We start from the raw sequence: 27,800 nt of genomic DNA on the forward strand, positions 1-27,800 counted from the left end.
TAAGATTACGACTTTTTTTTTAAAGAGGACAATTACATTGAATTACTTGTGTTATTAAATTTTATATGCCTTGTCATTCCACCATTAGAACTCAGTTCTGGATTGAACTCTTCAGTGACCTGAGGGAGAGGCATCTTTTCAACGGCAGTCATGAACATAAATGCCTTCTACGATATGTCTTCCTCAATGTCTTGCAAAAAGAGCTTGACGAGTACAGAGACCTCTGGAACACTCACACCATCCGACCTGTGCGCCAATCTTGTTGTCCATCTGGTAAACCAGAAGCCATGTATCACCTGCCTCATAGGTATGTATTTAGTCCATGTATTTTATTTCATAGTTTTACTAAATTTTTTCTTCCTCAGTATAGTGTATTCTATGTGCAGGATACCTGTCCAGCTTGCTGTTATTCCACCTTTTGTTCATTTATAAAATGGTTCGGGAACAGTCCATGCCTTATGTGCACTCTTTTCTTTCTTGACCTAACCACTTGAGTTAAGTAAGCAGTATGTCATTTAGGTTTAACAATTTGCCCTAACTGTTACTCACAGCAGGTATTACACACACTTTAGCAATTGAATAGTGTGTTTTGTTGTTTTCACCTTTTTGCTGAATAGAAATTAAAGCTGCCACTTGTGCTTTGCCATTAGTTCTGTTCTCTGACTTCATGCACATACGTTTTATTTTTATATTTTTTTCCAAAACAACAAAAAAAAAGTTAGACAATCATATTTTAACTTTGGATCACATCTTGGCTAAAAACGACAAATGTAGATATATGCATAATTAAGATTCTTTAAAATCACAATTTCCAGAACTGACTTTTAATTATAAGATTGACTTTGCGCTTTTGCTGTAACCTTGAAGGATAGTACCTGGAGAAGTGACTGAATTTGTTCATTTTTCTGACTGACCTAAGGTATGGTGGAAGAGAGTGTGGATTCCAAGTGCCTCAAGAAATCCTGCACCAGTTTGATGACATTCTACCTGCTCAGTACAGTCTATGTGGGGACGACAATCTCCAGGTTCATTTCACAAACTTGGAAAGACAGAGTGAGCTCCCTCGACCAGTCAACTGGACTACTGCAGTTGAAAATTATATAACACTCAAAAATATGACTGGACTTTAGAAGTAAAATCATCTGCTAGATGTGGGTACAATTACCACTGACACTAATTGTCACAAACCAACTTTAATGAGTATTGAAAAAATAGTACCATAGTTTTTATATAAATAGTTTCACTACCGTCAACTTTTCAGTGTGTACGCTTTCTACCTGAAGAAATCAAAAGACCATACTGTGCAAAATAACTTGTTCCTTTTAATTAGGTACTGTAACAAACACGTTGATTAATTTGGAGATCTGTTTTACAAACAAAGGTTTACAAAAGCATTCTGCAAGACCTGTATTTATGTGGGTTTTTCTTTTTTTTTTTTAACTCCAAGAACAACTTGCATATCTTACAAAAAATGTAATCAAACACAGAAGTGTTTGATTAAATAAAGCCTTTTAACTGAATTTATCAGATTTTTTTTCCCTGTGTTAATATACTAGCGTGTCTCAGTACATTAGAATATTTCAGAAATGTTTTATTTTGTTACTTTGGCAATTTCTTAACACAGTGAAATATGTCTAACTTGTTCAATTGTCCCACTATGATATTATGCTTTTGAAATTCCAAAACCTGATTGAACTTTCTGCGATGCATTAAACTTTATGTTACCGAAACTATTATAAATTATTAGAAACAAAATTTTCAGATTTTAAAATCACAAACTTCAAATGTTTGCTAAAACCATAAATGTGGCTTAAAAGCAAAAGGACTTGGACCTTAGGGAAGCCCAAACCCAGGAGAGTTCTGGATGCCATAATCCATGGCTTCTTGGAAGTCCTCATAATTTTGTAACACTGGGATTTTGATAGTATTTGCACAGACATCTGCTACAGGGAAGCGTGAAGTGGTCTGGAAAAGAAGTTGTGGCTTTGGCTGAATTGCTGCAGGAGGACTTCTCTCTCTCAGTCCAGTTGCAAACATAAGGATGTCTTCAAGAGACAGACTTCCATTTTTCTCTGTGAATGTAAAGAGACAAAAAGTTATTTCTAATGATAATAAACAGGAAAAAGGGGCCATTACACTTTGCTGACATAAATGTACTCATTTCAACATTTTCAAACAAATTTAATACCTTCTACAGAAAGCAGATAGTCTTGCCAGTAGCTTAGTACTCTTGTCTCCTCTTGACGCCTAGAGCTGCCAGGTGGACCAAATTGCACATGGAAGATGTTCTCAAGAAGATCAGCTGTCAGCCTGGTCTCAGTGTAGCACATGAATGAGAAGAAGAGTGAAGGATGCTGTTCCAGGGCGTTTAGAAAATCCAGTGTTGCTAGACCCTCTCTGAAACTAGAAAACAGTCTAATTTTTAATAAAATGTTTAATGTTATTTGTGCAAGCAAGGAAAACTTCACATGGGAAAATACTGTGTTAAGAAAGTAACCAACATTCTTATCTAGCTAAGACACTCATCCTGCTACAAGAAAGAAGTCCTCCTGAAAAAGGTCTTGCATTTAGAATATATTTTTTCCGTCCTTTAAATTTCACTGGAATAAAAAAAAGTAACAATTTATTCTTCTGAAAAGATTATGTTAAATGGGCACATAATAGTCTGAATTCTATACCTTTGGATGGAAAGATGGTTTCGGTAGATGAAGTACCACTGAATGTAATCCGCTACTACCTTCTTCTTATCCTCCAGTGTCCTCATGAATCGATAGCATCCTGCTGTCTGGAGCATGCTTGAGTGTTTTTCTGAGATTACTCGGAGCTCACTTAGAGATGTTGCATTCTTTATCTAAAGAGAAAAATATACATTACACACACACACACACACACATGCACAAGTGACATCCTTCGCATGCTGTCTATTAATGTGCAATTTAACACAGTCTTGGATTACACAATCAGTAATCTTTTCAGGCATCAGTTAGTTACTAATATTATGTTAAGTGGATAACTAAGACTAAAAATTTGCATTTATTGGCGTTTGTCATAATCATAACATCACAAATTTACCTCTAGTAGAGCCTTCTTGATTTCTTCATCTGGTATATCATCAATTGGTGCCTCGAATGTCTTGTCTTTTCCAACAAGGTACATAAAGAAGTTTGGAGATAAACAACATGGCCCTGGACCACCATGGACAATGGAAACTGCAATCATTCTTCCAACGTAGAAATATTCATTTTCATCTGCAGCTAAAGATAAAGACATTACATTATAATAAAGTAATTTTGACCATGGAAAAAAAGTGAAAAAATAAATACCTTTACTATGAAATGTGAGATATTTGGCATAGTCTTTTCCTTCGAATATTCTTCTCATCCTTATGGCTTCCATCAAAAGGGTGAGAAATTCTCGAGTAGGCCCACCTGTGTCTATTGCCTCTTCAGCCAGTCCCACGTCATCAGAGAATTTCACCATCATACCAGAGTTGGGACTATATGAAGACCTTCTGAAGCCTCGGTAGGCACCATCCCAGACATTGGCTCGGTTAATGTTGAATCTGCTACAGGAGGTTTTGTTGATCTTCAGAGCCAGATTTGAGATGACATCTGCAGCCGTCAATCCATCAGGTTCATCACTGTAGAATCAGTCAGTGAAAAGCAACAAAATATTTACACTATTTACACTTTATGGGGTTTTTTTTGGTTTAATATCTTTTAAGTAATTTTTCTTGCTTTATCAATTGGCCTTTTTCTGTTAATTCATTTTAAAAAGCAAAATAGTGATCTGAAGAACAATCATCAGCAACCAAATAATTTTAAGAATCTTTTCTTTCTGAATACAATCATCAGCAGAATAACTTCACAGGAACAGTTAAGCTATGTTTGCTCCTGTAAAAGGTTAGGATCAAAAATAGCAGCAGTACCCAGCACTATTTTTAGTAAAGAAATATTTGATAAATAGGTTAACTGCAAGTCAAACATTATGGGTTTATTGTACTTATTCAAGATATGAAAGTTACCAGTTTTCCTTTTGCAACTCCTCTCCCTCAGCATCTGAAGAACTGCTGTCAATAACGACAGGTGCATAGATATTGGTATACATACTGTGAAAGAAGAGTAAAAACAGAAGATTAAAATACATTTTATGTAATAGTAATTCTGGCTCTACATTTGGCTGGGTTGGGTCTGAAGTACTTCACCATGACTGAATTTGCTCAAGTTATGGATTAGATAGAGAACCTCTATAATTAAAAAAAAAACAACAATTAAAAAAAACCAAAACAGTTTCACTGAGCTTATTACTTTATAATTATTTACAAGATATATCATTTTATATTTTTTAAATTTTAGAATCACAATCAGAATCAAAATACTTTATTGATCCCTAGGGGAAATCATGTAATTTTATAACTTAAGACTAACTTGTAACTTGTAGTATGTTCTCCTGATGTGGATGCCATTTGAGATTCTGTACCACACTGAACCTTCAGCATAAACACAAACACAACACAATACCATAACAACTGCAGATGTAATGGCATGCAAATGAAACTTAACAATTAAATATGCAACATTGTTATACAAAAGAGTATTATATACTTGCACATCAGATGTTTGGGATATTGAAGGTAACCTATAAAATATAAATCCAATGATAAAAATAAAATGTTATAAAACATAACATGCTTTTGTGGCCATCACATGCTAACATTAAAGTGTTAAAAACATTAGATGTTTATATACCTGCCACAGAGGTCAGATCAATGTGCTAGAAGGTAGCCAACTTACCGACGTATAGGCTCTGGTGTACTGTTTTCTGGACTTGACCAAAGCTGTCAGATAAAATCATCAAACACCAAACTCATTGATTATGGCTGCTCAGATTCTTACCACTATATATACAACGATAGAATGATATTAGTCTTATATCCAGACATTGAATGCATTATGCCGGAACTGAGAGCACTAACATCTCGAACTAATGAATCCTTGAGATTTACATACCACTGTGTCAGAGAGCGGTGACGTAATGGGTGGTACCCTAACGATAACTTCATCATCCTCCTCATCTTCTGAAACACTAACATCTGTGGGAACTGTGGGAAATACTTTGGTTAAAATTTCAACACAGTAATCACAAGATTCTTTAACAATATGACTATAAAAAAGAATTAATGGCAATTCTATTTAACTTACATTCTGGCAAAAAGTCCTCAAGGGTGCAGACAAATAATGTAATTCTTTGGTAAGACTTGCCAACGGCCTCTTTGTAGAGTTCAATCGTAAAGGGTGTGTCAGTTCTTGGAATATTTTTTATTTGAGAGCCATCAGGGTAGAGCAGGATGTATTCTACATCTTTCATATCTTGGTTGAAATCTTTCAGTTTTTTAATGGCAGCACCCAACAGCCTCTCAGATGACCAGCTTGGGTCAACATGTAATGGTAGTGATTTCCCTCTCATGGGTCTCATGCCAGTCTTTTTTTTGTTCATGATCCCAACAGAAATCTAGATTACATTTCAGGAAAAAAAGTGGTCACATATTAGAAAAGTGTTGTCAGACAACAGATTAACATTTAAAAAACGTTTTATTTATACCTTCACTGTTTTCGTTGATTTCTTTTTGGATTTTGAGAACATCCTCCTTTCTGCCTCTTTACCTTCACGGTACTTGAAGAACTGCTGAACGACTGTCTTGGCTGAACAGGAGAAAAGGGTGAAAGACAGAGAGACTCTTTATTGGTCTATCGTTGTTTATAATTCAAAAGCAAACATGAAAAAGTCATTATTCAAAAAACTTATGAACATAATGCACAAAAAATCTACCTCTTCCCCACAGTCACATCCAGCAGAAAAATGTCTTTGCTTTCAGAAATGCAGATTTATTAGTCACATGACACCTGATGTCTCTAATTTTCCTTTTTTTTAAAAAAAATTTATGACACTATCTGTAAATTACAAACACCTGAACAAATCTTGCCCTTTTAAGTTTTTTAAAACGAGTTGGAGTTACAATAGCAGGAAGTTCAGAAAAAATTACCTCTTGAGTGTTCTTGTTCTGTGGAAGCATCTTTAGCTGGTACAAAACTTATGTCTTTTCCACAGGAACAGCAAAATTTTGTCAAGTTCTCAAACTGGAATCCACAGAATGGACAATACATCTTAACCTGAAAAACATGAGTTGTATGATTTTAGCAATTTATTTTACAAAGCAGTCAAATATATATATAAATCTAAATATATATATATAAATCTAAATATATATATATAAATCTAAATATATATATATATATATATATATATATATATATATATATATATATATATATATATCCGCAGCTCCGAACTGTTGTAAAGGGACCTCTAGCTAATATGTCGGGTTCAGTGTCTGCCTCTCACCTGGAACTAGCTTTACAGTTTTGGTCAACTTTGCTAGTAACAGACAGAGAGAGGCGTTGAAAGGCTGCTCCAACCGAACTTATTGTTTGGGAGGAAAACACGAACACAGTGTACAGTCGAGTCTAAACAGAGTACTTACATCTGGACTCGTCAGGCACTGTTTTTGGCTGCAGTTGTTATTATTATATTTACATGCTTCCATCTCCCTTTTCTGCTAGGTGAGAACTCATACTTTTCCACTTTCCTTTTTCTCCCTCCCTCACTCACAGAAACTTGATGTGTATGGCAGTCCATTCTCCCTGCAGCACGGACTACACTGCCCATGAAGGCACATTCTTTATCGCTATGCCTGTGACACTCTGCCTATTGCCTTCATATTAAATCATTTTGTGAACATGACAAATATTTTGTCATGTCATTATACTGCCGCAAGTAGAGGTGGCATGGGCCGCGAAACTGAGACAAAGGCATTAGAGCCTCTTAATGCGTGTTTTGTTTGGGTTTCCACCAGAGTGGAATTACCAAAAATAGAGAGGGCATAGCCTAAAATACGAAATAGGAAAAGAATGATGTGTAATCTATTTATTTCAACAAAGTAACTGTATTCTGAATATCACCTATTTAAACAGTAACTGTAACGGAATACAGTTACTCATATGTTGTATTTTAAATACGTGACAGTGTTACATGTATTTAGTTTCTCCCAAACACTGCAAACATATCTGTAGTATTATTAGAATCATGAGATTACAACACATTTACCTCTCCTCCACTTCTTTGAAGTGTCTCCCAGTCCCGCTGGTTAGTATGTTTTGGTTCGTGCAACTGGTCCGTCGGGTTATTGTCTCCCCAGGAACATTTCCGTTGTGTTTTTTCCTATTTCCGTTGTGTTGTGTGTGCTTTTGCAGCGCTTTTCTTTTTGCAGCGCTTTTTTGTTTTTGCAAGTGTTTTTCTTTTTGCAGCGCTTTTTGTTTTTGCAAGTGTTTTTCTTTTTGCAGCGATTTTTGTTTTTGCAAGTGTTTTTCTTTTTGCAGCGATTTTTGTTTTTGCAAGTGTTTTTCTTTTTGCAGCGCTTTTTGTTTTTGCAAGTGTTTTTCTTTTTGCAAGTGTTTTTCTTTTTGCAGGTGTTTTTCTTTTTGCAAGTGTTTTCTTTTTGCAGCATTTTTCTTTTTGCAAGTGTTTTCTGAAGTTGCAGTCCGTTTGGCCTCTCGGGGCCACCGTATTTAGGTCCACCATATTACCAAATTCAGGGGACAGTCCAACACAGTTGTGGACCTGAGCATGCATTAACAAAAGAACTAAACACCTTCTTCTCACACTCAAAGTCCACTTTAATCATTCCTGTTCCCAAAAAATAATCTACAAACAGCCTTAACAACTTCCACCCCAATGCACTCATACCTGTCTCATACCTTTAGGAGGCACATAGCAGACCTGCCTCCCCTCTATATAAACAGTGACTGTGTGGAGAGAGTTCAGGATTTCACATTTCTGGGCACTGTGATCTCTGCTGACCTCTCCTGGGCTGCAAACACCTCCACCACTACCTGAGAGTGCTCAAAAGGAACAGCATCTCTGCAAAGCTGCTGGTGACCTCCATCACTCAGTCATCCAGAGCATCCTCACATACTGCACCACAGTGTGGTTCACACACTGCACCCAGGATGAGTGGAAGAGGTCAACACAGTGCAGGAGTTCATCAGCTGCCCCCACCCCTCTGTTGCAGACATCTATACATCCCACTACTGCTGCAGAGCTGATGCAATCACACAAGACTCCACCCATCCTCCATCCCACCTGTTTGATCTGCTGCCCTCTGGAAGACTCTACAGGTCCATCCAAACCAAGACTAGCAGACTCACGAACAGTTTCTTTCCATGAACCGCTGTATTGAACACACGTGCACCCCAGCCAAACTCACACATCAGTACTGCTCACACTCATACAACACACACACGCACCCGCTTTCGGATCTATATAACCCCTGTACATTTGTATAGTTTTCTAGTTGGTATTTTTGTTTTTATTGGGTTTTTTTCTCATTTATTCTAAATGCTACTATCATGTAGCTGCTTCTAATTTCATTGAATATTTGATGTTTAATGACAATTAAACAATTCATGACAAAGGGATTCTGATTCTGTTTGGTTTAAGTTTCTTTGTCTTCTTTAAGGAGTGTCTTTTGTCATGAACACAGACCATTGTCAACACACAATGGTCCGTGCTGCCCAGATTTTCGAGTTTTAAATGCATCATTATAGGCTCTCCGTCGGTTTACACAAGCCTTCATGTAACTCAAAAAAATTCTGTGAATATACACATGGGGACGATTTTTGTGCTTACAGCATAGTACTCTAAATCTGAAAATGAGCTAGAAAATCATTTGTGAAAACTGGGGAACAAAACTGGAACGAGGCAGGGTCTGTTTGTCCAAACACACACACACAGAGAGATACCGTTCACTGCCTCTGTGCCCACTCCTCAGCTCTAACAAACCACTGCTTCTCTAGCCACACTCAGCAAACTATTACTCCGACACAAGACAGCTCTATTTCAGATTTCAACGACGCATTATAACAGAAAATGACACAGACTGGAAGGTGACATTTTGTGTTTAAAGAGGCTTTAAACGACGCCGCTGTCTTCGAGAGGCTCGCTTTTACGTAAGTACAATGACCTTTGTTTTAATTCTCCATTCACGGCGCTTTCAATAAAGAATCCTAGCTGTTGACACAATTCACGGGTTTCTTTAATAATGAGTCGCTATCGCTTTTATAACTGATAACCTCAACGTTTGAAGTGACATTTCACAAAGCGCTCGATAAAAATGTATAAGCAATGGTAAGCTACGTTGCACCCGGACCACTTTCCGCACCGTACCCGGTTGTCTGTAGTACCTTCAATAGTTCGCACCATATCACTCACTGTTAACTAACTCAAGTAAAAGACTACAACATCCAGCGCGAGAAAGAGACGCATGCGAGAGTGATGGTGATGCATTTATGTAGCCTTGAAAATGTTGGGAGTTGCGCTACCAGCTTTGGCAAAGAGCAAGATTCCTCTGTAAAAGCGGTTCTGAGTGTTTGTTTTGTTAGCTGTCAGCCCACTCTTTAATATTGTGACACACCTGTTTTGTAGCTACACTGGTACGTTAGCACACAAAATCTGCGCCGTATGTTGTCCCTGTTGGATTTGACGAAAATACTGACGGTACATGAAGCCAACGCCTCATTCCGCGCTTTGTTTTTACGTTTAGTTACGTAGCATTTCGGGGACTCGACTTGTCTTGATCTGACTGCAGATTCAAACTCAAAGGTCGAAACTTCCATCCTGTTTTCTTGTTGTGTCTGAAAATGCACCCAAGCTGAGGCTTAAACAAAGTCGCCGATGACGACACGTAAGTCGACGTGAGCTAGCAGCTCCGGGTTAAAAACTAATCGCAGTGTTTGAGTTCTGTTAATGTTCAATGCGGTTGAAATCATTTATAACAAACGCAACGTCAACTTCTGATTGGTGATTCGTCCTTTTAGTATTCGCCTACTCGTTTGTTGTGTAATCCACATTTAAACACACATCAGTTTTAACTAGAAGTGCTCCAAAACAACCAGGGAAGCAGCAGGTAGTTAGCAACTAGCTTAGCCAGCGCTGCTTCTGGTAGCTGTCATTTCAACAAGGCAGCTAGAAAATTGCATGTTTAATGAAGAGTTTATATAACAGTTTTGATAACATGTTCTTGGACACCTCTGGGCTTTTTGCCAGTTATTTTTGCGATTTTAAACTAAATATATGGTTTTGAAAGTAACTTTTGCCTCCACTTAGATCATTCTCTCATCATGTTATTTCAGACAATAAGTTATCCTTAAATCTAACTGGCAGAAAAAAATTCAATTCAATTCAATTCAATTTTATTTATATAGCGCCAAATCACAACAAATGTCGCCTCAAGGCGCTTCATAGATACAGAGAAAAGCCCAACAATCATATGACCCCCTATGAGCAAGCACTTTGGCGACAGTGGGAAGGAAAAACTCCCTTTTAACAGGAAGAAACCTCCGGCAGAACCAGGCTCAGGGAGGGGCGGCCATCTGCTGCGACCGGTTGGGGTGAGAGAAGGAAGACAGGATAAAAGACATGCTGTGGAAGAGAGACAGAGATTAATAACAGATACGATTCAATACAGAGAGGTCTGTTAACACATAGTGAGTGAGAAAGGTGACTGGAAAGGAAAAACTCAATGCATCATGGGAATCCCCCGGCAGCCTACATCTATTGCAGCATAACTAAGGGAGGATTCAGGGTCACCTGGTCCAGCCCTAACTATATGCTTTAGCAAAAAGGAAAGTTTTAAGCCTAATCTTAAAAGTAGAGATAGTGTCTGTCTCTCGAATCCAAACTGGAAGCTGGTTCCACAGAAGAGGGGCCTGAAAACTGAAGGCTCTCCCTCCCATTCTACTTTTAAATACTCTAGGAACAACAAGTAGGCCTGCAGAGCGAGAGCGAAGTGCTCTAATAGGGTGATATGGTACTACAAGGTCATTAAGATAAGATGGGGCCTGATTATTTAAGACCTTGTATGTGAGGAGCAGGATTTTGAATTCAATTCTGGATTTAACAGGAAGCCAATGAAGGGAAGCCAAAACAGGAGAAATATGCTCTCTCTTTCTAGTCCCTGTCAGTACTCTTGCTGCAGCATTTTGGATTAACTGAAGGCTTTTCAGTGAGTTTTTTGGACATCCTGATAATAATGAATTGCAGTAGTCCAGCCTGGAAGTAATAAATGCATGAACTAGTTTTTCAGCGTCACTCTGAGACAGGATATTTCTAATTTTAGAGATGTTGCACAAATGGAAGAACGCAGTCTTACATATTTGTTTAATATGTGCGTTGAAGGACATATCCTGGTCAAAAATGACTCCAAGGTTCCTCACAGTGTTACTGGAGGCCAAGGTAATGCCATCCAGAGTAAGAATCTGGTTAGATACCATATTTCTAAGCTTTTCAGCGCCAAGTACAATGACCTCAGTTTTATCTGAGTTAAGAAGCAGAAAGTTAGTGGCCATCCAAGTCTTTATGTCTTTAAGACATTCCTGCAGTTTAACTAATTGGTGTGTGTTCTCTGGCTTCATGGACAGATAGAGCTGGGTGTCATCTGCATAGCAGTGAAAATGTATGCTATGTCTTCTAATGATGCTGCCTAGGGGAAGCATGTATAATGTAAACAGAATTGGTCCTAGCACTGAACCCTGTGGAACTCCATAATTAACCTCAGTGTGTGAAGAGGACTCTCCATTTACATGCACAAATTGGAGTCTATTAGATAGATATGATACAAACCACTGCAGTGCAATACCTGTAATACCTACAGCATGTTCTAATCGCTCTAATAGGATATTATGGTCAACAGTATCGAATGCTACACTAAGGTCAAGAAGGACAAGCACAGAGATGAGTCCACTGTCAGAGGCCATAAGAAGATCATTTGTAACCTTCACTAAAGCTGTTTCTGTGCTGTGATGAACTCTGAAACCTGACTGAAACTCTTCGAATAAACCATTCCTCTGCAGATGATCTGTTAGCTGTTTGACAACTACTCTTTCAAGGATTTTTGATATGAAAGGAAGGTTGGAGATTGGCCTATAATTAGCTAAGACTGCTGGGTCTAGAGATGACTTTTTGAGTAAAGGTTTAACTGCAGCCACCTTGAAGGCCTGTGGTACATAGCCTATTATTAGAGATAGGTTGATCATATATAAGATCGAAGAATTAATCAATGGCAGGACTTCTTTGAGCAGTTTTGTAGGAATGGGGTCTAAAAGACACGTTGATGGTTTGGAGGAAGTAATTATTGAAGTTAACTCAGAAAGATCAATTGGAGAAAAAGAGTCTAACTTAACATCAATGAAACTAAGAGTAGCTGTAGATAATATTACATCTGTGGGATGATTATTGGTAATTTTTTCTCTAATGATAAAAATTTTATTTGTGAAGAAGTTCATGAAGTCATCACTAGTTAACGTTAAAGGGATGGTTGGCTCAAAAGAGCTCTGACTTTTTGTCAGCCTGGCTACAGTGCTGAAGAGAAACCTGGGGTTGTTCTTATTTTCTTCAATCAGTGATGAGTAGTAAGCTGTTCTGGCTTTGCGGAGGGCTTTCTTATAAAGCAACAAACTATTTCTCCAGGCTAAATGATGATCCTCTAAATTTGTGACACGCCATTTCCTCTCCAGATTACGAGTCATCTGCTTTAGGGTACGTGTTTGAGAATTATACCACGGGGTCAGGTACTTCTGATTAGAGACCTTAGTTTTCACAGGAGCTACAGTATCCAGAGTCGTACGTAGTGAGGAGGTGAAATTATTAACAAGATAATCGACCTCTGTTGGGGTAGCGTTCAGATAGCTGCTCTGCTCTGTGTTGGTACAGGGCATTGACGATGATAACAGTGGCTGGATTATATTCTTAAACTTAGTTACAGCGCTTTCAGAAAGACATCTACTTTGATAAAGTCCACTCTCCACTGCTGCGTAATCAATTATTGTAAATGTAAATGTTATCAAGAAATGATCAGACAGGAGAGGGTTTTCAGGAAACACTGTTAAATGTTCAGTTTCTATGCCATATGTTAAAACAAGATCTAGAGTGTGATTAAAGTGGTGGGTGGGTTCTTTTACATTTTGAGAGAAACCAATTGAGTCTAACAACAGATTAAATGCCATGTTGAGGCTGTCATTTTTAGCATCAACATGGATGTTAAAATCACCCACAATAATTATTTTATCTGAGCTCAGAACTAAATTAGATATAAAGTCTGAGAAATCAGACAGAAACTCTGTGTAAGGCCCAGGTGGACGATAGATGATAACAAGTAAGACTGGTTTCTGAGTTTCACAGCTGGGGTGGACGAGGCTAAGCATCAGGCTTTCAAATGAATTAAAAGTCTGTCTTGGTCTTTCATTAATTAATAGACTGGTGTGAAAAATTGCTGCCACACCGCCCCCTCGACCTGTGCTTCGAGATTTCTGGTAGTTAGAATGACTCGGGGGTGTTGATTCATTTAAACTAACATAATCATCCTGCTGCAACCAGGTTTCTGTAAGGCAGAGTAAATCAATTTGTTGATCAATTATTAAGTCATGTACTAGCAGAGACTTGGAGGAGAGAGACCTAATATTTAATAATCCACATTTCACTGTTTTACTCTTTGGTTCAGATGTGGATACTGTATTGTTCTTTCTTTGTAAATGTTTAAGTTGTTTGTTGCTGGTTTTTAGTTTGTTTTTTGTCTTTTTGGAAGCAGACACAGTCTCTATGGAGATGGGTTTTTGGGGGGGGTAGCAGGAGGAGAGAAGCTGCAGAGAGGCGTGTAAGACTGCAACTCTGCTTCCTGGTCCCAACTCTGGATAGTCATGTTTTGAGGGGTTTAATAAATTTGTCCATATTTCTAGAAATGAGAGCTGCTCCATCCAAAGTGGGATGGATGCCGTCTCTCCTAACAAGACCAGGTTTCCTCCAGAAGGTTTGCCAATTATCTATGAAGCCCACATCATTTCTGGGACACCACTCAGACAGCCAGCAATTTAAGGAGAACATGCGGCTAAACATGTCACTCCTGGTCTGATTGGGGAGGGGACCAGAGAAAACTACAGAGTCCGACATTGTTGAAAATGTATCATTTAATCTAACCTGCAGTTAGATAAAAGACATATGAATGTAAAAATAGCAAATTCTCACAACTGAGAACCTGCAGACATTGGCTCCATGTATTGATTTTTTTTCCCCCTAATGTCTCCCTCCAGTCATCCCATGTTCCTTCGCCGGCTGAGCTCTTTGAGCTCATCTTTCCCACCCTGCAGTCTTCCTGCTCTTTCCCAGGCCTGCTTCAAGAGCAACACTGATTCCTCTGTGCCCTCCTTCCTTCCCCAATTCATTCCCACCCCTCATCCATGGTGGTCGGTGCCAGGGTTTCCACCCTGGCCTTCTCGACTTCCCCACTCCCACCCGTCTGCCCTTGAATCTTTCACTCACAGGGCATTACACCCCCTGAACATCAACCTTGGTGACTTTCGTGCTTGCCGCTCATTCCACACCTCTGCAGGCCACTTGATGGAGTTCCCCGACAGAGACAGAGGGCCGCCCTACAAACGGAGGAAGAGTGGAGAGGAAAAAAAGGAAAGAAAAGAACAAAATAAAGAAAAGGAGGGACCCAGAGGAGGAGCAACTTTGGGTAAGGAGGGAGGGTCCAAGAGGGACCACCATCACCTAGATTCCAGAAAAGATGGCAGCCTTCGATCTAGTCACCACTTCAACGATGGAACTAAAGACAGAGTGAAGAATAATGTCGGGAAAGATGTCAGAGGGGAAACCAGCAGAGATAAAAATGTGGAAAGGACTAAAAGTGAGACTAAAGACAGACAGCGAAGAGAGAGTGCAGACAGAGATCATCATCATTATCATCATCGTCAGCAAGAAGGACATAAAGAATCACAGCCAGTGATGCACAAACCCAACCAATGGTTCAAAGGGAGGGGGTCTCAGGAGCTGGATGGGCGTCACAGGGACACAAAAGGGACTTCAGAGCAGCAGAGGGATGGATGTAGTGATGGAGGGCAGCCTCGCAGCACCACTCACCCCTCAAACCTGGGGCAGGTACCTGGAGGAAACACGCAGCTCTCTCCACCAAGAAGGGCTGTGAAATGTGAGTCCTTTCAATTATGTTAAGTATAATTACAGTTTTGATGTGTCTTTTCTGCTGCTTGAAAACATGTTGGAGGCAGAGTCTCCATTAAGAGATCAGCTAGGAAATGTTTTCCCTCCACAGAGCAATAATCTAAATCTGAAAAAGTCCAAGTAAAAGCAATGGTGGAGGTCCTGTCTGTCCCACAGTGGGAAACCTTTTTGGGGAAAGCAGCTGAATCATGTCAAAGACCAGAACAGCAATCTGGCCTGTGGTTTGGAAATGGACATTTTGACAGATTCAATCCCTCTTTTGTGTTCAAAACAGGCTGTGAACCTGCATGGAAACGGTGCCTGTTTCAGTGTAATTAACTGATCAATACAGTTCAGACTAAAAGCAAATTGCACACAGAAATGCAATTCTTGTCTTCTGGCTGCAGATTCTATTTCTTCATATTTAGAGATTATATTTCCAGCTCTCCATTTATCTCATCTCTCTTCAGCTCTTCAAAGACACTGGGAGTCCTGCAGCACTGACCTCCACCCACCAGGCGACAGTTCGGTCTTTGACTTCTCGGTGATGTCCTACAACATCCTCTCCCAGCAGCTCCTGGAGGACAATGCCTACCTGTACCGACACTGTGACCCGGACGTCCTGCCTTGGGAATACCGACTGCATAACCTACTGGCAGAGATCCAGCACCACAATGCTGATGTGAGGGGATGCAGTGTCATAAAACATTTTAGTATGTATAATTTAATGGTCTCAGGAGGAAGTTTTGCCCTGATGTTCAGTGGTAAACCTGGGCTGGGCCATAAAAGGAACATATTATCTACTGGTTACTGGCAATTAAACTAATCAAGTGTTCATTTTTGGGGAGAGTTTATTCATTCCACTTGTATTGATGACTCTTCTCTTTTACTTCTGTTGTGCTTAAGTTTAGAGAGTTACATTCAGTAAAACCTGTTAGGAGTTTGGCCATCACAAGTTACAGGCTGTGCATCCTGATCTTTTAAATATCTTGTTACTCATCTTATCAAAACTTTTCTGATCATTTATAGGCTGCACTGGATCCTTCATCTGATCCTTTATCCTAGGTTATTTGGAGTTGACATTAACGTATCGATCAAGCCCGTTTAAAGCAGAAGTGAAATTGTTGCCACAGAGTTTGTAACACACAGTGGTTCAAAGTCATTGTGCTGCATCATTAATAGGAGTTGCAAACCACCAGAAAACAGCAAAATGCACAGAATGGTGTTGGTAAACGTGTCCATATACTTTTGGCTCTTCATCATAAATTTATGAGAGGTTTTGTTGTTGTTGTTGTTGTTTCGTTTTTTTAGATCCTGTGTCTTCAGGAAGTGCAGGAGGGCCACTATGAAAACCAGATTAAGCCTGCTCTCCAGGCACTAGGTACTGCTGCTCATTTTTGTGGGTACATGTGTGTGTTTGGGAGGGCCATTAAAAGTGAAAGACAAAAAAAGTGAAGACAGATAAATCTTCCCTTCTAACTAGTGCAAACAGACTGTATATTAAAAATGGGTAAAGCGACGTTATTGCCACTCACTGCTTTTCCCTGTTTCAGGACTCGAGCATTTTGCGCCTTTCATTTCATTTCATTTTTTTTTTTTTATCAATCTTGTGAGTTGTGAGGCTGATCACAAACTCAGTTTCACTGTCACATCCTAAATCACAACCTGCTTTATTGGTTATTTTACTTCAGATGGATCTGAAAACTCATCATGAAAGTGTTTTCTGAGGTTGAAATTCAAGCAGTGAAGTCAGTTATTTTCTCTTGGATGTCTATACAGTCTTTTTTCATTGGAGTGTGAATGTGTTGGCTGGAAAGCACTTAGTCATAGACGAAAAAGTGCTTGGGTGAATGTGACGTGTTGTATAAAGCATGCTGAGCTGGTGGGAAAAGCAATATATAAGAGCCAGCCCTGGTTTAAGGCCTTTTTGCTGTGGTAAAATTAGATATAATTTGATTGTTTCTGTCTGTGATATTTCTTTGTCATTTATTTATGATATTTTTAATATAATAACCCATCTTTGTGTGTGTTTGTCAGGTTATCACTGTGAGTATAAAAAGCGGACAGGAAAGAAACCAGACGGTTGTGCCGTTGTCTTCAAAACCTCCCGCTTCTCCCTCCTCTCCTCCAATCCCGTCGAGTTTTTCCGGCCCGGCGACACCCTCCTCGACCGAGACAACGTGGGATTGGTTGTGCTGTTGCGACCTAACAACAGCTTCAGTCATTTAAATCCCTCCTCATTCATCTGTGTCGCCAACACCCACCTTCTCTACAACCCCCGGCGAGGTGACATCAAACTGGCCCAGCTGGCAATCTTATTGGCTGAGATCAACCGGCTGTCCCGCCTCCCAAACGGGCAGGTTAACCCAGTGGTTTTATGTGGGGATTTTAACTCTGCTCCCTGGAGTCCACTGTACAGCTTCCTGACCACAGGCTGCCTGCAGTATAGTGGAATGCAGATTGGCATGGTGAGAATATTGTGCCACTCACAAACTGATCAATTAACTTATAGTTAGTAGACAGTTATGATAATTAATTCTGGTCGTTGATGGTCATTCATGCAAAACTGTCATCTGTGGTTTTCAGCTCAGTAAATCCAATTTGTTTTTGCCTGGTTTCTGTCACCTCACAGTAAACCTTGTGGTGTCCATTTCCCACTCATCAAATAAAGAAATACTCGGTGATTCAATCCCCAACACTCACTTATCCGTTTTGTTTTTCTTTCCCCCTTTTCTTTTCTGGGTGTTTGAGTAGGTGTCAGGTCAGGAAAACAGTCCCAGAGGTCAGCGTCTCCTCATGTCTCCAATCTGGTCTCCCAGCCTGGGAATAACCCATCAGTGTCAGTATGAAAACAAGCCTAGTGCTGAGACCTCGCCCACCAGCCCTACAGGTAAGCTTTGGAAAAGCTGTTTTCTCAAAAGAATTCTGGAAAATGTCAAAAGATTCCAGCCGGCTCGTTGTTCAGATAGGTGGTTTCTCAAACTTAGAGCACAGTGGGAGTTGGTTTGCGTCAGCTGCACTTCAGGGCATATCGTGCTTGGTTTACGTGAGAGAGCTGCCTGAGTGGAACATGCAGCCGGCAGGATAGTTGATGACCACTTGCAGTTTCTGCTCTTTTCTCATACGGTGCTGTCAGAAATCCCACATCACTGTGTGCTTGTGAGCTGGCAGGTTAAAGACGCAGGGTGTCTGAAAGCACTTCCAGTAGTACACTGTGCACACTACATAATCAGCTGCTTAGTGTGCAAAAAGTGTGAGAAATGGTTCAAGTCGAAGAGCTGCTTCTCGATGATTTTACACTGAATGATCTTCCTGACTCGACCCTGCCTGTTTATCGAGGCCTCAGACTGGTGCTAGTAGTGCACTGGCTTGTGGACTCCCTGTGGCTGCGTTTAGCTCTGTCTCAAAGGACTTATTAGAAATCAAAATATAGCGAATCCTCTAATAATTTAGAACTGTATCAGTGGTTTGCTTTTTTTTCTCCTCCAGCTATTGAGGGCACAAAGTGTCCAACCATCCACTTCCAACTTTCTGACCCTTATGAGTACATCATGCCTGTACTGGTATACTGCAGATAGCCATTTTTGTCAGTATGAACATATGTATGTACTTAAAATAATAAGTGTAATTATGCGTGCTTCTCTATCGGATGATGTCTAGAAAAATTCAGGCCTCCAAAGTTTAACCTGCATTTAATTTAACATCCACTTCACAGTGCAGCACGTGATTAGGCAGGTTTGACTTTGATCTACATTTATTTAATCTTTTATTCAGACTTTGCTTAGAAAGTTACTCATGTTGTCCTGGACTGTCGCCAGTTTGCCTGATAGATGTTAATAGAGTTTAGTGATTAGTGTGTTGAACCTCATCACTAACAACCGCCTGTCCTCTTCTCTCCGTCAGCTGTAGAGGGAGCGATCTCTAATCTCAGTGTGGAGGATCTCGCTGCCAAAGCTGCTTATGAATTCAGCAGGTAAAGTCTCGCTGTCCTTCTCTCGTCACTCCCTCCTCCTTTCATTTCTGCCTTTTTAGTTCTCAGTAATTGAAAAGCTGGTTGTCGCCATAATAAAAATGGATAAACTCTCTCTAACCACGTGTATGATTCTGCAGAGCGTGGAGGATCGAGCACAGCCTGAAGCTGCAGTCGTCTTATCAACATCACCTGATGCCTGACAGGAGACCTGAGATCACCACCTGTCACTCCCGCACGGCCCTGACAGTGGATTACATCCTGTATAGTCCCGGTACGCTCTCTCACTCACACACACACACACACACACACAACACCACACACACACACAACACACACACACAAACAAACAAACAAAGGTCAGATTTTCTTTAGTGTTCCTATTAGTATTTAAGTCTTTTAAAATCTCAGACTTTAAAGATGGGTACATTTCCTTTAATTGCTGTAAGCGTCTATATTGGCAGTAATATGCTTTCTGTAGATGATCATGGGTCTGTCTGGGAACATAAATGTCTTTAAAATTTTGTTAATAGATTGAGCAGGCTGTTAAATCCTTTACATGTACAAACCCTTTCACTACTGCTGCTGAATGTGCCTTTATGGCTGTTTTTAGCTTCCATATCCAAATGTCCTTTGTTGACACTGAACCCTCAAAACTGTGTGACAGAGGCGTGAGAAATAAAAAACTTCTGTATGAGTTAATGTGAAAGGGTGACTGTTGTTTCTGTGCTTGGAGTGGCTTAAAAATAAGATGTGCTGTTTAAATGGAGTCGATTTCCTACTTTTTTATGGGTTAATTCATTTATTTATCTTTATGTTACCATACCGTCACTGGTGACTTTTCAAACAGTAACATCTTAAAGCTGTATTAAGTAATACCTGCTGGAAGCCACTATCTCTGAATTCCTCCTGCTTCTTCTTTAATCTCTTTAATTCAGTTTCTCTCTTTTCCCTCTGTCCTTTCTCTCTGAAAGATTTCGTTCCACCTCCCTCGCTTCCAGGTGGGCGGGGCCTCCAGCTGCTGGGCAGGCTGTCATTGGTCGGCCAGGCAGAGCTCGAGGAAGTCAACGGCCTGCCTAACCATCGGCACTCATCGGACCATCTCCCTCTCCTCGCTCGTTTCCGCATTTGGTGCTGAAACGCTGCAGGTCCACTGAGGGAAGTAGGAATGTTAAAGGAATCTGCAGTTTCTTCCCCACATAAACAACAAAAACAGGATGAACATTAAATGCTGGGGTGTTTAATTCAGTATGTGATTTTATTATTAAAAGGGAAAACTCTTTTCAAGTCCTCTCCAAGAGTGGTTAAAAGTTAAATTAATGATTTCATACAGATTGCTTCACAGAGTTACAACAATATTTATTTTTCTCTATTTTTTTGTGATTAAAATATTGATACTATTTCTACCCATCTATACTATTATTACTTTTCATGTCTTGTTATGGGATGAAAAACAAACAGAAGGTAGAGGAGGGGCCTAAATCCCGTTGAACCACTTAAATTATAATTTGTGATGTTTTCTCCAAAAATGCCCCATCTTTAAGTGGCAAAATGTTTAAGTCTGCTTATGAAATGAGACCCACTTGCTAAACGTCTTTGTGCAGAAGACTTTCACCTGAGAGAGTGGGGATCAAATCCTGTGCTTATGTGGTGGGAGGAGCGTAAGGAGGGGTATCTTTCTAAAAATAATTTTTTTTTTCTTAGTTTAATTTTTTTTTGTTCAGGCAGGAAAAAGTAATTATGTTAAAGCTTTTCTTGTTTTTCCTGCAGTATGGTGGCGCGTCCCATTTCTTAACCCCAGCAGGCGGTTGTTTTCCTGCACATTATGTTCAGGGGTTTTAACTAAAAGTTTAGGTCTTGTTCTTTAAATGATGATGAGTAAAAAATTAATTCTGGCAGTCTGGATTTCCGCTGAAATGATTAACGTGTTCATATCTCTAAACATCAAAATGATCATCATTTTAAAGCAGTAGTAACATATTTAATTTGACATTTTTCCCACCATGTAGAGATGTTTACCATATTTTCTTTCTTTCTTTTTTTTAATAAATAGAAAGTTTTCTTTCTTACTAATGTTTCCTTTCGAGCTGCATCGATGAAGGGATGGATTTTAAGTCACTTTTTAAAGCTGAACGTTTACTGTAGTGCTGCTAATTTGAGAAACTTGATCATTTTCTTTTGATAACAAGACGGTGCTCATTCTCCTTTTAAAAACTAACAAAATATAAATAAAAGTTTAGCTTGTATTTTTAAAGATCTTCAGAAATATCTCCTGTGTCGGCTGCATCACGGCCATGTAATGATTTTCTCTTATATTTCACAATGTGCCAAAAATTAAACTAAGCACTATACAGCACTCAACTAGTTCTCATATATTTCAATTATTTATAGTTAAATTAAGATGTTATATGGAAAACATGGATGTATATGTCCGCTGAGGACTCTAAATTTTAATTCTGCATAAATATCAGTATGGTCGGTTATTACTGGAGCGGTCTTGTGTCATATTTTCACACATGTAAATACTGAAAATAAAAACGGGATGTATTTTTGTATCATTTTAAGGAGTTGATTTTTGCTGGAAGTTTACACTTTGTAAATAAAAGTTCTTTTTCTATTACATTTACCTTTGGTTTCAATCATTTTTGCATTTTATACGCTGACTTCTAATAAAGCTTTAGCACTTTTTGTTTTGTCTTTTTTACAGTAGTTTTTCTCGGGCTAGCTTAACAGACTCATTGGACGTTTTCGTTGTCGCCATTTTGGTGTTTTGAAACTAGATGTGAAAAGTGAGGCTTTGATGTGACTGAAGCCAAGGACTCTGCACGCTCATTGGATGATAACTTGTGATTAACAAGTTGTTGTCCAATGAGCATCACCTGGACAATCCTGCTTTCAGGCTGGAGGAGTGAGTGTAATTTACAAAATGAACTTTTGTCTTTTTTGGTGATCTGAAACAAGCTATAGAGATCACAAAGTTATTAGTAAAGTGTTCACAAAGGTTCCAGAGAAAGAGAGCCGGGGGACGTTTCTAGCACCCAGTCCCAGAGCCCATGTTTCTAACTGAACACTTTTTTGCTACTTCTGTCCACTAATTGTGGATTACAATTGGAAAAATCATTCTCTTCCTTTTCCCTGCATGATTCAAGGATTTGAAGCGGAAAATAAACTCCTCCCTCATCACCCAGTGTATGTGCAGAGATGCACTGAGGCCAGCAAAACACTGCTGTTCCCTCTGAGCCTCATAATTGGCGTTACAGCAGATTGTTAGCCCTACATCCGTTTACAGCTTCATAATTTTGCCTCCCAGCCCACCCCCTGTGGAGGAAACTTACAGCCTGCATTCAGAGAAGCTGTTAAAATGTTGCATACAGCAAGATTGCATAACTGTGTGCTGCAAAAGGAAAAACACTGATATATGGTCATAAACAAGACAGACATGGCTGAATTCCTGCTATATTCTAGTTTTTCTCAAGTTTATTTGAGGTGTTCTTATTAAACTTGTAGGCGATTTTTAAAAATTATTGTATTCTTTAATTGTTCTTTTCATTGATTCTGAATCGCTTTTTACTGCATATTTTCATGTTGTGCTGTTTGTTCTGCACTAATCTGCATGAAAAGTGTTATACAACATTTGGTTGACAGTAATTTATTGCCCTTCCTACTGTTCATCATCTACAGTAACAGACTGTTTTTGAAGATAACAGTAAGTCCACAGTAAAATAACTTTACTGCTCTTTAATCTGACTGCCAGTACTTTACTGTCCAGGATGTTCACTAAGTAGTACACACAGTGTACACTGTTTACTGCAGCTTGGAATATGTTCTCAGACTATTTTAATGTTTGTTTTTGCCCATATATAATAGAAGATGTCATTGTTGCCCTGTTATTTGGTCCTTGGAGAAATAATCATATAAATTAGCATCCCGCTGTTTCTCCTCCTGGTGGGAAACAGTTGTTTTTTTCTCTACAGTCTTGCCTCTTTGGCTGTTAATGGAAGTGGTTGTGTAATTGTTTTTGACGCAGAGTGTGCCTCTGCATAAAAGGCCCCACATCTTTCCACATTAGCGTGAGTGCGATGGTGACAAATGGCTGCATCGTTTACCTCGGTTCACTGTGTGCTCAGGATGCAGAGCTTTTGGTATTCTGAGCGTCACTCCGCACTGCAGCAAGACACTCGGCTGGATCTCAGCAGGCTTCAAGGGCTCCTCTCTGCAGCCTATTGCAGAGTCGACAGGGGTCGGGTTTCAAAACTTGCCCGTTTACAGAGAGTAACATTATAATCAGGAAAATTATACAAAGTGGAATTGGTATTGAAAACACTATTATAGCTATTTTATTAGACGGTAAACCTACCCAGGTTATTGACCCAGGGCAAAATACTTTCCTTTTTTTAAGCTCAGGCTGTCAGAAGCAGTAACTTATACAAAAATCACAATTGATCTTACTCAATTATTTATAATTTGTGCAGTGAAATTAGATCAAAAATGTTTTTGGTGATTTCTGTAGCATTTATGAGCAAGCTTCTGTCAACAGCTGACCTCTGTGAGTCTTCTCCGATGCTGCTGATGCACAAAAGTTTGTGTCCATCAGATTTCTTAGCAGCATATAGTGGCAGGTGTCTTTGGAGTTGTTTGAGTTTTGGCCACTAGATGTCAGTAGCAGAGTGCTTGTTAACAAATGAGGTGGATGGCAGGTGAATAAACACAGTTTTGGTTAGTTGAGAGGTGCAAGATGATGATGATGGTGGATTCAGAGGTTTATGTGGATTTTTGCTTGAAAATCATCTTGAATTCATTACTAAAAACTGACTTAGAGCTGAGGTGTGTGTGATATATGAGATATGAGATGTTGCTCGCACAAGTCTGTGAGAGAGCTGCAGCACTGCTGGTACAACCAGTCTTTCAAGAAGCAAAAGTCACTATCTTAAAATGCTGTATTTTGAGCACTACCAAAATGATTTAATATCCTTAATATTAGTAGCAATTTTGTCATAAAACCGCATGTATAGAATTGTTAACACTGATTTAAAAGCAGCTTAAAATGCTTGTTAACTTTGTGCCAAAGTAAGGTTTTGAAAAGCTTATAAAAGGTTTTCTGTATCTTTTTTTCTGTTCAGGATTCTTTGAGTCTCTGGTTCAACTTTGACTGGAAAAGGTGTTTAAAACCTAATTTTAGGGGAAGTCAGCAAAATCTGAGGCTTTTTTTTAGGACAGATTTGATTGTAGTTTGTAGTGTTTGTTCAGTGATTAAAGTTAATACAGACAAAGTTTCAAAATAACTGCCCGGAATTTCAAGATTGTTGCACAGTTGAGGTTCTGAATGTCCCTCAGTGGAACAGATGCTCACAGACCAACGACATGCAGCATGATGGAGAGGACTGGAACTGGCAGGTCTGCTACTGGCGCACCCGTCTCCTCTCTAAATGATGCTGGGACCTCATTCTCACAGATGATCGAGTCTTCTCTTATTTATTTATTTTTAAACAGTGCATAACCTGATAATTACTGCCTTAAACAACTATTCTATTTACCAAAATGGGTTGATTCGCTGAGTGTTAACATGGATGTGAAGTTCAAGAAGTATGAATGCTTTGACTGTGTGTGGCATTCATGAGGGTAGCTCCCTTCCATCCCTCCTGTCTCCTCAGCTCACCTGAACAATACGGCAGATTTCTGGAAACTTCAAGGAAATTTACCTGTAGCCAAAAGGCTTTGAAACGTGTGTGGGTTGCAGCAGTCCTAAAATCAAATCTTTTGCTCTGAAAACACCGCACAGGTTGCAAAGGGACTTTTGGGGTTGATGTGATTTGTGGTCCTGGACAGTAAAAGGTTTCACACATGACCCCCAGGAAGGACAAATCAAAAACCCAGGGCCAACCAGAGACCCAATCTGACCTCTCTTTTTCATAACATTGAGAAAAGCTCTGCTGGCTTCTCATCTCTACAGTTTGATCCCTGTGACAGTGTTTTTGTGCTCACACACAAACATTACATCACATTAAGCTGAGTGAGGTGAACCTCCCCTGCCTTCCAATCCCTGAGCTGCTGCTGAAAAATGAAGGATTATTTCTCTAAATCTGCTGCCTCCATGTGCTTGTCTGAAACACACACACATCTGCAGTGAAATGTAAGCAGATTATTCTATCAAAAGGCTGTGTAGCACAGAGGTGTACGACGGTGTGCACAGGAGTGTCATTTAAAGAGGAAGAACACACTGTATTTCCCTCTGTTTGTCTTCTTTCTGTTTGTTCTCCATGAACGTTTAAGGAGAGTTTGCTGCGAGTGCATTTAGCTTTGAACTTCACACCAAAGATCAGATTTTTAGGGCTGAGCTGCTGAACAGTGCTTCAACAGAAGAGGAGAAAGTGCAGATTTTGTTGTTTTCTTGCCTTACCTGCACTTTCCTCATGAACGCTGCATCACATTGGTCCCGAGCTGTTTGCTTTTCAAGATTGCTGGAGGGCTTTGTGCTTTGCTGGATTTTGTGAAACTTGTTCTCTGAGATAATTATGAATCATAATTGTTCCATACATTTAGCACTGAGTCAGCCAATGAACCAGTCTACCGTTCAGTCAGATAGACATGCTTGTGTAATTGAGCATGCTTACTTTTAAGATTAACCCTGTTCATTCAACAGGAAGTCCAACAATCACTCATCACAACCCCAGAGAAGCAACTCTGAACACACAGCACATCAAACCAGAACAGAAAACCAGGACAGGTGCCACTCCTGTTAGCTAACAGGAAACTCAGACTAAAAGTCACGTGGGTGCACCAAAACTGTACAGTAGAAGACTGGAAAAACATCTGATCTGGTGAGTCCTGATTTCTGCTGCGACTTTTAAATGGCAGGATCAGAATATGGTGTAAACATTATAAAAGCATGGAACCATCCTGCCTCCTGCTGGGCTGGTTTGTAGACATATTCTTGGTACACTTTGGCTCCCTTTGTACAAACACCACAGCCTACCTGATTATTGTTGCTGACCATGTCCATCTCTTTATTACCAGTTTACACAGATTGTCATCATGGATGTGCAGTCGGCAAATCTGCAGCAACAGTGTGACGCTATCACATCAATATGGACCAAATTCTCTGAGGAATATTTCCTGAAACTTGTTGGCTTTGTGCCATGCACCATGGCTCAGGCAGTTGGGAAGCGCATCTGTAACCGGAAGGTCGCCGGTTCAATCCCTGGGCTCTCTGTCCTGGTCGTTGTGTCCTTGGGCAAGACACATTACCCTACCGCCTACTGGTGTTGGCCAGAGGGGCCGATGGCGCGATATGGCAGCCTCTCTTCTGTCAGTCTGCCCCAGGGCAGCTGTGGCTACAACTGTAGCTTACCTCCACCAGTGTGAGAATGAATGAATAGTGGCATTGTAAAGCGCTATAGAAATCCAATCCATTATTATGAAGAATTAAGGAACCACAAAGAAGCTGTACCTCATGGAGTGAGTGATGAGCGTATGAAGCCAAAAATGCTTGTACTAAACTCATTTGACAAGTATGCTCCATGTTTGTGCTTCTTCAACAGGTGGATAAAACCAGCTTAAACAGGTGGTTGTCCAACACAGTCTTTAGTAAAGTCTAAATGAGGATAACAGTTCCCCTTATAAAGAGATCATGTTACATCAAGTTGTATTTGGCTGCCAAGACATCAGATAAGTCTAAAAAACGTTAGCTAGTTTTCTGGTTTAAGGATCTATTAATCAATCCGTCACTAATTTGTTATTAATCAGTTTGACCACAAGGTTAAAAACATAGAATATTTATTAAAAGAACACATGCTGCTACAGTTGTTGATAAAAACAGCTGCTATCAAGACCAATGACACTGTAACAGTAGGAGATTTACAATAATGATGATCACTGGGCTCACAGTTTCTCCCACTATTGATTGCCATAAAACAAAAACAAAAAAACCCCTCACACTGTGTTTTCACACAGGAAATCTGGATGAAGTGTGCATGTGTGTGTTCTTTAGAGCACTTTCCTCAAACTCAGTGTTCATCAATCCGATCCATTGGCTCCAGTCAGTCCACTGAGCTGTTAAATCAAATTCATCACTGGATAAATATGCAGCTGGAGTTTCATTTCACACACAGACACACACTTATTTTTGCTTTTCATGGGCCACAAACTAGGCTGCCTGTCCCTTTGTTCTTTGCAGCACGAAGTAAACGTGTCCGCTTTACAGGCTCACAAAAACAAAAAGAAAAAAAGAAGAAAGAAAATCGGGCAAGAAAACAGGAAACAAAACATCTTTTTTTGCTTTCTTATTTTCACAGAACATCTGAATAACACCGGTGAGCCAAACACGAAAGGAAAACTTGCGGTCAGCGTGAATGACACGTTATTCGTGGAACACACGAGGGCAACTCCTCCGAACACAAAGCAGAGATACAAGGTTGTAATTAAAGTAAAAACATTTCTATCTGACACGGCTGAGGCACTGGAAGCTTGGCGTGGATATGCGTCACAGTCCACCAGACTGTTTGTATTTATATGTGTGTAAGTGTGTCAGCAGCTGTGGCACAAACAGATTTCTATTTTTTTTAATTACTGGATGCAACAGCAGGCTACGTCTGTGATCGGCGTCCTTGTTCTAGGCCATCAAGATGGCTATGATGGCTGTGACGTCTGTTGCAATAATGTGGCTGCAATATACTGCACAGGAGGATTTGGGGTTTTTTGTAATGTGACAGTACTTTTAATGTAA

General features: G+C 39.7%; 3 protein-coding genes across 6 annotated transcripts in view; 2 read left to right on the forward strand and 1 right to left on the reverse strand.

Moving 5' to 3' along the window:
• Positions 1-1,297, forward strand: part of galnt14 (UDP-N-acetyl-alpha-D-galactosamine:polypeptide N-acetylgalactosaminyltransferase 14 (GalNAc-T14)) — a 224,094-nt gene extending 222,797 nt beyond the window's left edge. Inside the window, exons 16-17 of the transcript XR_014869623.1 lie at positions 89-307; positions 920-1,297. The gene's annotated coding sequence lies outside the window, so the exon portion shown is untranslated. The remainder of the gene's footprint in view (positions 1-88; positions 308-919) is intronic.
• A 104-nt stretch (positions 1,298-1,401) lies between these two features.
• On the reverse strand, positions 1,402-8,506 carry LOC146502069 (G2/M phase-specific E3 ubiquitin-protein ligase-like). Its single transcript, XM_085134261.1, has 14 exons — positions 7,165-8,506; positions 6,044-6,170; positions 5,602-5,702; positions 5,202-5,511; positions 5,010-5,101; positions 4,794-4,837; positions 4,605-4,638; positions 4,428-4,489; positions 4,025-4,108; positions 3,324-3,640; positions 3,073-3,254; positions 2,679-2,851; positions 2,189-2,403; positions 1,402-2,072 (listed from the first exon to the last, which is right to left on the reverse strand). The coding sequence occupies exons 2-14, from the start codon at positions 6,162-6,164 to the stop codon at positions 1,834-1,836; spliced, it is 1,974 nt and encodes a 657-aa protein (XP_084990387.1). The 5' UTR covers positions 6,165-6,170; positions 7,165-8,506; the 3' UTR covers positions 1,402-1,833.
• Positions 8,507-8,856: 350 nt separating this feature from the next.
• On the forward strand, positions 8,857-27,306 carry angel2 (angel homolog 2 (Drosophila)). Of its 4 annotated transcripts, none has more exons than XM_085134249.1 (9): positions 8,857-9,065; positions 14,199-15,097; positions 15,579-15,790; positions 16,420-16,489; positions 17,146-17,576; positions 17,863-17,998; positions 19,012-19,081; positions 19,219-19,352; positions 20,053-27,306. In XM_085134249.1, exons 2-9 carry the CDS (start codon positions 14,206-14,208, stop codon positions 20,214-20,216), a joined length of 2,109 nt encoding a protein of 702 aa, XP_084990375.1. In that variant the 5' UTR covers positions 8,857-9,065; positions 14,199-14,205; the 3' UTR covers positions 20,217-27,306. The 4 variants fall into 4 exon arrangements, with proteins under 4 accessions (XP_084990375.1, XP_084990376.1, XP_084990374.1 ...); XM_085134250.1 differs by lacking the exon at positions 8,857-9,065 and adding an exon at positions 9,646-9,799 and having other exon boundaries at positions 20,080-27,306; XM_085134248.1 differs by lacking the exon at positions 8,857-9,065 and adding an exon at positions 9,647-9,799.
• The last annotated feature ends 494 nt before the right edge of the window (positions 27,307-27,800 follow it).

The sequence above is a fragment of the Neolamprologus multifasciatus genome, chromosome 15, assembly GCF_963576455.1.
Source record: "Neolamprologus multifasciatus chromosome 15, fNeoMul1.2, whole genome shotgun sequence".
In the NCBI taxonomy this organism is placed as follows: Eukaryota; Metazoa; Chordata; class Actinopteri; order Cichliformes; family Cichlidae; genus Neolamprologus; species Neolamprologus multifasciatus.

Excerpts from the sequence above, each read along its gene's own strand:
- LOC146502069 (XM_085134261.1), bottom strand. The coding sequence starts at position 6,164 with ATGTATTGTCCATTCTGTGGATTCCAGTTTGAGAACTTGACAAAATTT. Across the intron at positions 5,703-6,043 it reads AGAACAAGAACACTCAAGAG|CCAAGACAGTCGTTCAGCAG; the intron begins GTAATTTTTTCT and ends TCTCCTGTTCAG. Across the intron at positions 3,255-3,323 it reads TCTCACATTTCATAGTAAAG|CTGCAGATGAAAATGAATAT; the intron begins GTATTTATTTTT and ends CTTTATCTTTAG.
- angel2 (XM_085134247.1), top strand. The coding sequence starts at position 14,185 with ATGTCTCCCTCCAGTCATCCCATGTTCCTTCGCCGGCTGAGCTCTTTG. Across the intron at positions 15,098-15,578 it reads ACCAAGAAGGGCTGTGAAAT|CTCTTCAAAGACACTGGGAG; the intron begins GTGAGTCCTTTC and ends ATCTCTCTTCAG. Across the intron at positions 17,577-17,862 it reads GTGGAATGCAGATTGGCATG|GTGTCAGGTCAGGAAAACAG; the intron begins GTGAGAATATTG and ends GTGTTTGAGTAG.